The 13,171-nt window shown below is 42.8% G+C and overlaps 1 protein-coding gene across 2 annotated transcripts in view; it reads right to left on the bottom strand.

Annotated features, from left to right (window-relative positions):
- MAP4K5 (mitogen-activated protein kinase kinase kinase kinase 5) overlaps nt 1-13,171 on the bottom strand; it is a 53,896-nt gene that overhangs the window by 17,279 nt on the left and 23,446 nt on the right. For both annotated transcript variants that reach the window (XM_017738883.1, XM_017738884.1), the window contains exons 3-15: nt 9,048-9,138; nt 7,621-7,685; nt 6,668-6,723; nt 6,161-6,208; nt 6,030-6,072; nt 4,711-4,783; nt 3,832-3,963; nt 3,176-3,238; nt 2,625-2,706; nt 1,897-2,013; nt 1,650-1,728; nt 990-1,048; nt 527-588 (exon numbers count right to left, since the gene is read on the bottom strand). In XM_017738883.1, coding sequence (XP_017594372.1) covers nt 527-588; nt 990-1,048; nt 1,650-1,728; nt 1,897-2,013; nt 2,625-2,706; nt 3,176-3,238; nt 3,832-3,963; nt 4,711-4,783; nt 6,030-6,072; nt 6,161-6,208; nt 6,668-6,723; nt 7,621-7,685; nt 9,048-9,138 — 970 coding nt within the window. The remainder of the gene's footprint in view (nt 1-526; nt 589-989; nt 1,049-1,649; nt 1,729-1,896; nt 2,014-2,624; nt 2,707-3,175; nt 3,239-3,831; nt 3,964-4,710; nt 4,784-6,029; nt 6,073-6,160; nt 6,209-6,667; nt 6,724-7,620; nt 7,686-9,047; nt 9,139-13,171) is intronic.

Genomic DNA, 13,171 nt, shown 5'->3' with positions numbered 1-13,171 from the left:
TTCACCCCAAAACACTCCGTGGCTGAGTTCTAAATTACACTGATCAGACCCCACAGCAGGAGGAGCTGGGCAGTGTTACTGAGCTTGGTAAAACTCAACATTCAGAACTGGCTTCTCCTTCCCTTTCTCGAGTTCAGGGCTGTGCACAGGCCTTGGCACAGGATGTCACAACCACAGCCACAGCTCAGAAGAGAAGTGTGAGGCCAGAGCAGGATCCTGAACTCAGCTCTGCTGCAGGAAACTCACTGTGGCTGTGTTATGTCACTGTCCTGGTCATGCATTTACACTTCCCACCTACAAACTTAGAACAAGCTGCTGCTGGTGGTTAAAAGAGATTAAAAGTCACTCTCCAAGAGAATTGACCAAGCACCTGCAGAAGGAGGGCTGCACGCTGGGTAACACCTCCTTAAATGATGAACGTTAAAGTGGATCAGGGCTTACGGTTTGATTTTTTTTAACACAACTCATTTTTCTTTCAGTTTCATATTAAGTCACAGAAAGAAAAGATGGTTTGATCTGTACTTACTTGTTGCTACCATCAACAAAAGGATTCCAATGTGAAGCAAAGTCACTGCCAGCTGCCACAACCTGAAAATGCAGAAATTGTTATTTTTACCCCTCCTTGTCAAACTAAAGTGCCTTAAAGTACCTGATCCACCACACACAAAGAGGCCTGAGGATTCCCCAGCCCTGCAGAATGATCTACAAGCAGGAAAATCAAATTCCAAAGTGAAATAACATCTTACAATCTATAAATTATTGATATTTTTTTTCTTCTTACACTATTAAGCAGCACCTGGAAATGGTGTAATATCCAGATCAAGCAGCAATAAGGAACAGGAAAACAAAAACTGATAGTGAAAAATCCAGTAAGGGTCACTTAGGGAACTTTAAAAATATTTTTCCAGCAAGTTGCTAAGGGTTGAACCCCAAAACAGTGACGAGATTGTGATTTTAATAAATAAAGAAACCCCCAAACTCCTCCTTACCATCTCATCCCGAGCTTCTGTTTCTTTGCGTAGAGGAGGCTCAAACTGCAGCTTATCAACTACAAAATATTATAATTTCATAATTAGTGTACAAAGCCTTGCACTAGAGCCCTTTCAGTGCTCACTACAGTGAAATTCAGGTAGGAACAGATGTAAATATCGGGTACACAACACTGAATTTGCCTCTCAAACGAGCAGCACTTCACTATCAGCCTCTTTGTCTGAATGCTCAAATTTGCAAATATGAAACCCACAAGAAAGGCCAAATGCAAATACCAAGTCACAGAAACGTAACTCTTTAACCACTTGTCACTTTGAAATGCATGTGAAAGAGAAGAAAGAGACTCTTGAATAGCAAATTCCCCAAAGTGCGATACACACGGTGCAGAGGAGCTGCCAGTGTTGGTGCTACCAAAGACTTTTGACCAAACCTGGAGATAAAACCATTTCTACTTTCAACATTTCACCTTAGATTCATCTGAGTAGTATATTATATAGATAATTAATTTTAGTTTTCAGGAATTATTATTGAAGATTCACGTGCTGCTTCTCCTGGGTTTGCTTCCCAAATGGGAAGAGATTTTTGGGAAACGACAACACCGACATCCTCCAGAGGCAAATCACCCCCCAAAAAAAGGGGAAAGCAGAGCAGGAACTCACAGTTTATCTCTGATGCTGTTCTCTCTGCCCTGATGTTCCTGTTGGTGGAGCGGATCGTGTGGCGGATAACGGAGTGAGGCTGCAGGGGTGGGAAGGGAGACGTGAGGGAAGAGCACCAGCAACAACCAAACCAACAAGAACAAGGAGCAGCTGCTGCAGTTTGAGCTTCAATCTTCGATTCCCAAAGCAAAGCAGGGCATTTAAAGTGCAGTTTCAACAAAAAGCAGAGAATAAAAGATGTTCTCACCTCAAAATCGTCATCATCAACTTCCCCATAGTGGGTGTGGTTCTCGGGGTTATTGACTTTGTCCAACAGCTCAACTGCTAAAGACCTCGAGAGCCCAGGCTGCCCTACAAAGCTGTGCTGTAACCACAGCAAAGAACACAAAAAGAAGAAGTTTTGATATGCAATTAATGGGTAACTCTCAGTAACAAACATTCAATACAGTTACTGATTCTTTTCTGCTTTCTGGAGGTTTGACTTTTTTCCATGATGCCTTCATGGCTGGACTTCCTGGTAACATAAACATGGAAACACCACACTCTGGGCCACTTGTAAACCGGGAATTAAACTCGAGTCAAACCAATAATTACACTTGAATTTCATTTTTTACATCAGCAGTTCGGAGTGTGGGAAAGCAGAGATACATCAAGGGCTGCTGAAATTTCTGGGAGTCAGGAAAGTCCAACTTCTACACAGCTCCAAGGCTGAGGCACCCACTTGCAGGAAGGCCAAGGTTGAGAACATGAAGCCAATTTCTGTAACTGTACCTGCCAAAAACTGTGTAAAACTGTGTAAAAACACTCAACAAAATCCACTTGCTAAGAGCTGATCAACATCTTTTTCCTTCAGATTTCACTCCACGTGTAGTAAGATTAAAGAAAATGGTTCCCCTTTGGTTTCCTATTGAGCTGTTGCTCCTTTGGAAGCAAGAGATCCCTTCCTGAGCTCACCAAATGCCCCAAATCACTTACAGAGAGGAGTCTGTCTGCTGTCGGTCTCTTCTTTGGATTTTTTGTAAGTGCTATTTTGACAAAATTATGGAATGTTGCTGACCTTAAAGAAAAAGGAGGGTTTATGTTGAATTTTGCAAGGTATTATTGATTTTAAGACAGTTGCTAAGCAGATTACAAGAGGGTGTCATAAAGCAGAATGCTGTCCAGGTATCTCACCTCAGGTTTGAATAATGACATTTCCAAGTTAACAAAATGGGGACAAAACCCCACTTGATTAATGGAACTTGCATGGAAAACATTTTGGTACAGGAAATGAACCAAGCATGGCACCAGGAATTTATCACAGGGTAAAGAAACCAGGAAATGCCCCATGACAGGAATTAAGGGGAAAGGTTTTCTTCTAAAACATACAAAGACCACCAAAGAAGGGTTTCTTCTTCAATAATAATGAATATTTTTTTCCCTTCATCTATAAAATCATAGAATCATGAAATGATTTGGGTTGGAAGGGACATTAAGGATCATGTAATTCCAACAAAATATGGAACAAAGGAAGGAGTTCCACCTACCATTTTGCTTTTTCCTTTAGCTTTGGCGGTTGAAAATTACTTTTTGACATTAAAAAGAGAGCCCTAAAGGGAAAGAAAGAGTAATGACATAGTATGGTAAAAAAGTAAACTAATTTCATTTAAAAATCTAAATACTTTAACACTTTCTGGTGAGAACCATAATGGTGAAACTGGATTAGAGTCTGCACTGTGTTAAAAGAGAGATACACGGAATCTGTCGATTTTATCTTTAAATAAAGTATTTTTAGTGCCATGAATAATCCTGTTAAACATTAGGCTATGGCTTCCCTAGTGGTTTGCTATCACCAGTGAATCTGCCCCTGTTCCTAATCAGATTCCTGATCCCAGAATCCCAGAATGGTTTGGGTTGGAAGGGACCTTAAAGCCCATCTCATTGCAACCCCCTTGCCCATGGCACCTTCCCCTAGGCCAGGTGCCACCGAAAATTTTTCAATTTCAAGGTTTTGGTTATAATTTCCATTCCAAATGTAAGGTTTTAGCTGCAGTCTGATGCCTTGAAGTCAGACACGAAAACAAACATTCAGAGAAGGAATTTTGGTGTGAGTTTCTAGCTCTGAGCTCCAGAGAAGGTTAAACTGAATCCTGACAGCTCCTGCTGGGATTCAGGGAGGTGCTGGAGGCAGAGAAGCACAAACCTCATGGGGTGGAGGTCGAACATGGGCGGCTGGAGCTCTGCCAGCTCGATGGCCGTGATGCCCACGGCCCAGATGTCGCACAGCTGGTTGTACCCCCCGTTCTTCTCCACCGCTGCCACCTCGGGGGCCATCCTGGAAAACCAACGCGGCATCACCCAGAGCACCTCTGCACACAACCCCCCTTCCCAAGGGGGAATCCACCCGGAGAGCTCCTCAGGAAGCACCCAGAGGTGTTTTGCCCCAGGTCAGGGGCTGGGAATAGCACCAGGCTCAGCATTCCCAGGAAATCTAATGACCAGATCATCTCCCTGCCCTCAGCCCTCCTTCTCCAGCGGGGCCACAACAATTAAAAGCCATTGTCTGGTTGAAGCTGTTTGCCCAAAAACACCTCCCCAGGCAGCTCCTCTGCATCCCAGTGATGCCTAAACCCAGATAAATTTGCATATTAACCCAGCTCAAGATTTACAATGATTATTTGCATATTAAATGTTGCCTTGTGCAGACATTAATCAGTAGGGATGATTAAAAGAGAATTTAAAAATCTCGTTTCCCTTCTGCACAGAAATCAGAGAGACACTATTGTAGTCATTAAAAAGTAAGACTGAGAAACTGAATAACCACTGGGATCCCCCCAAAAAAGGAGAATATTCTGCATTAATGACTTTGGGAGGAACAACAACCCTGCCTCAAATACCAAATAGCTTTTGTTACAGCAACAGATCAGCTCCAATCAGTGCTTCCCAGATTTTTAGCCTCTGGGCATTTTACTTGGAAGAAAGGGAATTATTGCAATTTCTATACACATATGTGTGTGTTTGAGAATTTTTGGCATAAATACAGACTCAGCTCTGCAGCACAGCAATCAAAGTGGTTTCTTACCAGTAAGGGGTGCCAATAAAGGATTTCCTCTTTGCAATAGTGGCTGTTATTTTTGCTGCTACTCCAAAGTCAGCTGGAAAATCAAATCAAATCATCAGAGCCTTAGAAATCCCAGTTTAACACCCCAATCTTACTGTGTTATGAAAGAACAATCATGGGTCTCATCCAAATTAAAAACTCATTAAGGGAAACAAAGATTAATAATAGGATCATTAATGCCTTCACTGACATGACTTCAAATCAAAGAGTTTTCTTTGTACACACAGCTCTTCTCTTAGATCATTTTTCCATCTCAAAATACCTCAAGCAGAATTTGTGGATATTCAATTCTAGAGGAAAAATAGCATCATCCTTGGTAAGATGAAAAGGTACAAAAAGTACCTTTAGTGTGTTATTTATGGAGGAACTGTGATGGGGCATCTGTTCTCTGCCCTGGAGACTCTGTCTAGGGGCCAATCATCCCTTGGCATCAGAACTCCCAAGCATCAGGTGGTCTTGGAGTGCCAAAAATCATTTAAATCCATTTTATTTTGATTGATTGGTGGTATGACAGCTGGAGGATAACCTGGGGAAATCCAGCCAGCTTAGCAGGCAAAAGGGAGGTACCACTGTTTATCCCAAGTTTAATGCAGGGAGCGGAATCTCCTCTCAGTGTCAGGGTTGTACTCCTGGTTTTTATCTTCTTTAAAAAGCTGTCCTTTCCCAACACAGCATTCCTGGTTCCCCACAGGGGTGTGGAGGTGTTGAACTAATGCACAACTAATGCCCTGACTCCAGTGGGATGATGAGAATCCCATGGCAGCTTTTCCCTGTACACCTCGGAGTTTTCCTCTCCTGCACCTTTGTGGAAATGCCCAACACCCCACACAGAGCCAGGATCAGATCCCACTGTTCCACAGGCTGCCAGGCTCTGGAGATGCCCTCCCACACAGGGGATCCTCAGAGACTCGCAGGGACAACTGGCACCCTGGCCAGGGATAAAAACACTGACAGCCAGGTAATCCCAGCCTGGAAAATTCCAAGAAAATCTGGGAGGCTTCAAGGCTCAGTGGTTGAATAATGAAATTATCTATAATTTCTTGAGAGAATACAAAACTTCTCATCTCCTACATAGCCAAGCCATGGATACCCACTTTGTCATCACTTTCAATCATCACCCATTGCCCCAAATAATCATGGAGTCATTTAGGTTGGAAAAGACCTTTAAATTATGGAGTCCAACCATTCCCCAGCACTGCCCAGGCCACCACTGCCCCATGTCCCCAAGTGCCACATCCACAGGGCTCTTAAATCCGTATTACAAAATTCAGGGAACTCACCTAATTTAACATCTCCATGGTCTGTTAGTAGAATGTTTGCACCCTAAAACAAAATAAATTAAAAATCTTTATCAGGAATATTTTTCCTGCACCAGGAACTGCAAGATGAATTTCTCAAGGTTCCAAGTTACCTTTATGTCTCTGTGCATTTTGCCCTTCATGTGTAAATAAGCAAGACCCTGGAAATAAAAGACACAATGAGTTATTGTGCCATTTGTTAACATCCTACAAAGCCAGTCCCACTGAATAAATTTAATTTTCTCAATGTATTTTATTTGGAAATTGAGACATTTGAGATCTGCAGATAAGGGGTGCTTTGCCTTGTATTTCTCAGTTATCAGCAGTCCCAAAACAAAAGGGAATTTTATTTATCTGCTTGCAGTATTTTACCCCCACACAACATTAAATTTACCACCACAGGGCAGGCAGGCAGTTCAAACTTTAAGCAAGTATTTGCATGATATTACACTAGGATTTCTTGCTAATTTTTACTTACGGTATGGAAACTAACAGGTTACCCCTGGTTAACTGGTTTCTGCTTGGTTCCCAGTGGAAGTGATGGAACTGAAATAATTTCCTGTATCTGCTTTATTTACATGGAATAAACACTTGATTGTGCACCTGCAGAAGTACAGTACCTGTAGCGTTTCCCTGCACACATAAGCAATCTGTAACTCTGACAGAGGTCCTGTTACTGCAAATAAAGATTCAAAAGTCAATTTACAACACACAGCACATAAATAACATTGTGAAGCAGCCAAAAAATGGTTTGTCCATGCAAAAGTTAAAGGCTGGTTTTACATGATCTGTATTGTACACTGAGCTGAAAAGAGGGGTTTGTTTGCTTCTTTTACAGAAAGGCTTTCTGTAAAAAAACCAACCCAAACAGCACCATAACAGAAGACAATACCCACAGTGAGAAGAAAACCTGTTTTCACAGATCCTAATTATTATTTTACAAGTGATTTTGTACTATTTTGTATTGTGAGGAAACAAAAAGTGACTTCTGCTAATATTTTAATATTAGAAATAGGAATGTTTCATATCAGGGGCTATCTAAGGGGCTTGGAATTGTTTTAAAGGATTTGTACTAAGTAGTTGAGAAATAAAGCAGAAAGAGCTCTGGCATCCAAAAACTCAGTGTTATCATTTAAAGGCAGAGCAAGTCTCCAGCTGCTTTTCCAACAACTCCAATAAATTCTTCTACAGCATCAACAACTCCAGATGAAACTTCAGGAAAGAAAATAATACAAGAGTGAGGTGGTATTTCACAGGGGCAGGAATAAGAGTAATTTTTCCCCTTTCAAGATCAATTTTTGAGATTTCCCAGTCCAAACTGCTTCCTCAGCCCATGCACAGTGTCCATATCCAACTGTTCTGCCATAAAATGCTGGTCACCATATCTGAAAAGTGCTCTCAAAATCTCTTGACCGTAGCTAAAACCCCCAGTTCATGCCCCCCAAAAACCCCCACATCCAGTGCCAACCGTTCCCTGTAGGGGAATTATTTATTATTAGTAGTTATTATTTATTTTTCTTCTTTGCAGAAAGCTTCCCAAGGTAAAAAAATGTGAAAATAAGTGCCCAAGTACCATGGTAAATGTCTTGGAGGGATCCCCCACCGCAGTATTCCATGCATATCCACAGCTTCTCACGGCTACCAAAACAAAATGAAAACACAGGCATCAGAGGCTGACTGATGTGGATACAGAACAGAGTTAATCATCATTATTTAAATTATTGTCTCTTGGTCTTGATCACTCTCTGTTAAAAATACACATTCTGATACATGAGCAGCAGTTACACTGTTATTAATAGAAATTCTCGTGTTATTAATAGAAATTCTCAGGTTATCAATATAAATTTTCACCAATAAAAATGAAAATTTCATGCCAAAGTCCCTGAGAAATGTTCAAACACTATTAAACCTAAAAGGTGGTGCTTTAACTCTACAATAAAACACCTGAGGTTTAGCTGCTATCAGCAAAATTAAATTAAGTAACACACTAAACTCCGTGTTCCAATCTTAAATTGAAATTACCTCATTAAATCTAAAAAACTCTTCATGCCCTCCAAAATGGGGAATTAGAAATTCAGCCATTTAATTCCAGTTGAGTCCATTTGGGCTGTAGGGATTATTTAAATGCAGCCCTCCAAGAAACCGAAAGATGAAGCCTCGTAGGAAAAACAGACCAAACAGGCAAAGTGCTGGTTTTTACTCCCACAGAGGCAATTGATAAATGACAGAGCTCCACAGAAATGGAGAATATTCCCCAATTTCCTGTATAACATTTCATGGGAAGGTGCAGGCAGCTGACACCACCTTGGTTCTGCCTCTGTCACACCAGAACTGTGAAAAATATTATTACCAGCAGCTCAAATTTTTAACTCCCTGGCCATACTTTCAAATTTTTAACTCCCTGGCCATACTTTCATAGCCCAGAGAACTATAATTAAATAAAACATCCAAAGGCAATTCTGCTCTAGAGAAATAACGATCTGCTTTTATATTAGAACTGATAAATGTGTGAGTGGGACTGGGTCTGTTGCAAGAATCTCCAAGGGAAAAGTTTCGTTCTGTTCCTAGTGATAAAAATATTCCAGCCTTTTGGCCAGCAGAGAAAACAAACTATTAGTCACTTTTGTTTTTTAAAGCCAATTGGGTTGGCTTAAAAAAAAACAAACCCACGGACATTTAATCTCCAGGATGATATTCCATGGCTGAAGGGTAGGAGGGTCTGCCTATATCCCCAGTTTGGGTCTGTTGCAAGAATCTCCAAGGGAAAAGTTTCGTTCTGTTCCTAGTGATAAAAATATTCCAGCCTTTTGGCCAGCAGAGAAAACAAACTAGTAGTCACTTTTGTTTTTTAAAGCCAATTGGGTTGGCTTAAAAAAAAACAAAACCAAGGGCAATTCAACCTCTGGAAGAAGATTTCAAGAGGATTCAAGGACTAAACCAGACTGGGATTGTTTTAGGAGAGAACGAGCAGGAATATTGATATAAAAAGTGGCGTTTTACCTGAGATAACTCCCAAAATAGGCGACTATGTTGCAATGTTTGCATTCTTTAACCATATATATCTCTTGCTGTATCAGTGAAAAGTCATCTCCTGAAAAACAGGAAGCAGCCAGGGTTACATCATGCATGGCTGAACATTTGGGGAGGTCTGGAGCGATGCACAGAACTTGGGAAAACATGCCAAGGGCTTGGATCCCAGCCAAAACCCTCCGAGCACAGCGACCTGTTATCCAACATCCCCACAGCAGAATTCCTTACTCCACGCTTTCATGAGGCACAAATATTTCTTGAAGACCAACAGAGCAGGGCTGGCCTGGTGGCCTGAGCATGATCTGTGAGTTCAGAGGGCTCCAGGGAAGCAGCCCAGGGATCCCAGGGAGGGAAGGGAAGAACCCTGGAGCAGCCCCGGGGTATCCATCAGAGAGCCCCAGCTGGAGCTGACCCAGCTGCTCACAGCACAAAGACAGCAGCGAGGACTGCTGGAAGCTACTTCCAGAGTCTTCTGCCTGGAAAGAGGGGAGGGGGTTATTAGGAATATTTCATTCCCAAGGGACCTGGATGGAGCATATGGCCTGCACGCCCACTCGGCTGACTCAGAGCTGCCTCGTCACGAGGGTGGTTTTGGGTGACGACACTTGTGCACATTGGCACATCCTAAGTATCTTTTGGGGGGAAAAAAAGCATCTACTGAAAAATCCATTATGAGCAGGGCATGCTTCTGCCACTTTAATACAAAGAGGTAAATTTTTATAAATTAAAAAGCAGTAATTTCAGAGATGCAATTTATTATTTGTGTTTCTGCAGAGAACAAACCCCCTTGAGAGAACTTCCAAGTAGAAGATGTTCTCCCCACAACCCTGAACTCAAACCCTGCAGCTCTGCTGTAATATTTTATATATTATTAACTTTATTCATCCTTTGGCATGGAAGGACAAAGGGGAATGGCTTTAAGCTGAAGAAAGGGACATTTAGATGGGATATGAGGAAGAAATTCTCAGCTGTGAGGGTGCTGAGACCCTGGCACAGGGTGCCCAGAGAAGCTGGGGCTGCCCCTGGATCCCTGGCAGTGTCCCAGGCCGGGCTGGACAGGGCTTGGAGCAGCCTGGGATGGTGGGAGGTGTCTCTGCCCATGGCAGGAGTGGCACTGGATGAGCTTTAAGGTCCCCTCCCACCCAAATTATTCTGGGATGTTTACTTTTGTTTAAAGTTTCCCCAGTAAAACTCCCTCCTATATTAAAGTCAGGGATGTCCAACCCAGCAAACATGAAGTGCTTTATCCTGCTCCCTTTAATTTAGATGATTTTGACAAGTCCAAGAGGACTCAAGCACTGCTGTAAATTGAATTCTTCATGTGTTTATTTAAGTAACAGCACAGCTAATATTTTTTAATAACCTCTTTTAAAATAGATGTTTATATTTGCTGAGCTTTGAGGCAGCTTCCCTGAGAACAGTGGCGCTGGCAAAAAAAGTACCAGTGTGTTACAACAGAAATTATCACAACCTTTATGTCTCAGTGACTGCCAGAGTTTTATTTAAGAAAATAACTCTGAAAAACGAAGGTAGAAGGGAACCCACTCGCGAGAATCCACCCCTGACCGATTTAAGTAAATCCTCAAGGGCTTCTTGATGTTGAATTATATGGAGAAACACTTCACTGGGGCAGGAAAACAGTAGTAGAGAAGTTTCAAATGTCAAGAGGCTTTTTATAAACATCAGTAGTATTTTTTTAACCAATGAAAAAGAAAGAAGGCAACACAACTTCCATAAATTTAGCGCAGATTTCACACTGGGCTTGGTTTAGGGGTTACCTTGCAGCTACAGCTTTGCTTGGATTCACACATCCTGCTTATAAATGATCACTGTGAGTGAAGGACTTCTGAGTTTAGAGAATCATGGAAGCATGGGATGGTTTGGGTTGGAAGGGATCTTAAATCCCATCCAGTTCTACCCCCTGCCATGGCAGGGACACCTTCCATTATCCCCAGGCTGCTCCAAGTCCCATCCAGCCTGGCCTTGGACACTTCCAGGGATCCAGGGGCAGCCACAGCTGCTCTGGGCACCCTGGGCCAGGGCCTCACCACCCTCACAGGGGAGGAATTCCTTCCCAATATCCAACTGAAATCTACCCTCTCCCAGCTTAAAGCCATTCCCCCTTATCCCGTCCCTCCAGGCCCTTGTTCAAAGTCCCTCTCACTCATTTTCATAAGATCCTTTAATTCAAGCTTGAATCTGATGGATTCATTCCTCCCATTTCTCCAACAAACTGTTGAATTCTCAGTCAACAACTGGAGCCTTTTCAAACTACTCAAGTATTTTCAAGAAAGTCAAATCTAAACAAGGTCGAAAGCAAAAGCCTCCCACCCCACACTGAAAAAATTCCATCTTTCTCCACCACGAGTTCAGAAGATCCAATGCCAAATCCCCGTGGCCTCTTCAAATCAAAGAATCCTTGAAACATCAGCTGCAGCCTTTCAGCACAGCTGAATCCTGACCCATGTGAAAATCATGGTTGAGAAGCATCCCCAAAACAGCAAAACCTTGCAGGCAGCAGCTGGAACTGCCCCTGGATAGCACATGGATCGTGCTTCTGAGTGTGGGGCACCAGCCAAGGCAGTTCTAGGAACCATGACTAATGGGGGGAAATTGAAGGAAATGCAGAGATTCAGGCTAGCAAAGGACTGACAGTGAAAAGATAACAACCTTCATGCACATAAAAGATAGCAGGGAAGTGGGGAGAAGGGATAATCCATTCCCAGTTTTATAACAGCATAATTAACAATGGGTTTAGATTGCCTTAACCTACATTCCCTGGACAGATGAAAAGGTTCTCCTACTGGAGTAATATCACAGTGCTGAATGTGAAGGGATGGGAATCTGTGAAATCTCCAACAAATGAAAAAAAAAAATGAAGAAAACACTCAACAAAAACCCACCAGGAATGACTTGGAATGATCCTGCCTGTAGAAGAGGGAGACAGCAAAGATGATCTTGTGATTTCCTATTAATAAATGAAGAATTCATGCAAGAAATAGGGGTTACTTATAGAGAAAGGGGGAGGAAAAGGATTTGGAAGAGAAAGAAGAAAGAAGACAGGGAGCTGATAGAGAAGTAGCAAACAGATGGAAAGAAGAGAAGTTATCCATGAGCAAAGTTTGGCTAAAATATGTAGGAAATTATTCAGAAAGATGAGACACAGAGATAGGAGAGGAGATGTATAGCTGCTCAAAGATGACAAGAATGAATACAAAACAAACAAATTCAGAGTTTCCAGGCAGCTGGAGTATTAATCTTGGCAAGAGACACTGGAATAGGGCAAAAATTAAAGATCCTTGGATAGCAGGGAAAAAAACCCAGACAGAATTTGTAGAAAATACTTCACTGAGAGGGAGACAGCAAGATAAAAAGAATTAGACCAAAGGTGACAAAATATCCACACAAAGAAATCTGTTTTAGCCATCAGGGATTTGATGGTGAATAACAGGGAATTAGGAAAATTCGGTTTTGCCTGCTCACATGTTCGCAGTTTTGGGATGTGTGGCACGCCGGGAGGGAACATCCATCAGGGAAGGCTGCAAGGCCCACGAGCAGGGACTGAGTCACTGCAGCCTCCTCTGGCAGGGAATTTTACTTCTGCAGAGAGCGACACGCGGGACACGTGGGAATATTCCACAATGGAATATTCTGCTCGGATGGCGGCCGCTGGAACCCACAGCCCTGTCATGAGGGGTGGGATCTGAGCCCATGCCAGAAGTTAAGCAAGGTAAGGGCTGGTAAATTCATGATAAATCTGTATTTAAATGGGAGATCGTGGAGAAAAGTGGTGACACATGGACAGCTGTGAATTATTCTACCTGCAGATCTCACCTGTGGGAGAGCTGGGAATGTTCACCTGGAGAAGAGAAGGATCCAGGGAGAGCTCAGAGCCCCTTCCAGTGCCTAAAGGGGCTCCAGGAGAGCTGGAAAGGGACTTGGGACAAGGGATGGAGGGACAGGACCCAGGGAATGGCTTCCCAGTGCCAGAGGGCGGGGGTGCGTGGGGGATTGGAAATTGGGAATTGCTGGCTGGGAGGGTGGGGAGGGGCTGGGCTGGAATTCCCAGAGCAGCTGGGGCTGCCCCTGGATCT

Source organism: Corvus brachyrhynchos, unplaced genomic scaffold, assembly GCF_000691975.1.
Source record: "Corvus brachyrhynchos isolate BGI_N302 unplaced genomic scaffold, ASM69197v1 scaffold245, whole genome shotgun sequence".
NCBI lineage: Eukaryota > Metazoa > Chordata > Aves > Passeriformes > Corvidae > Corvus > Corvus brachyrhynchos.
The sequence above is the reverse complement of the archived record's forward strand: the minus strand, read 5'-3'. Positions and strand labels throughout refer to the sequence as shown.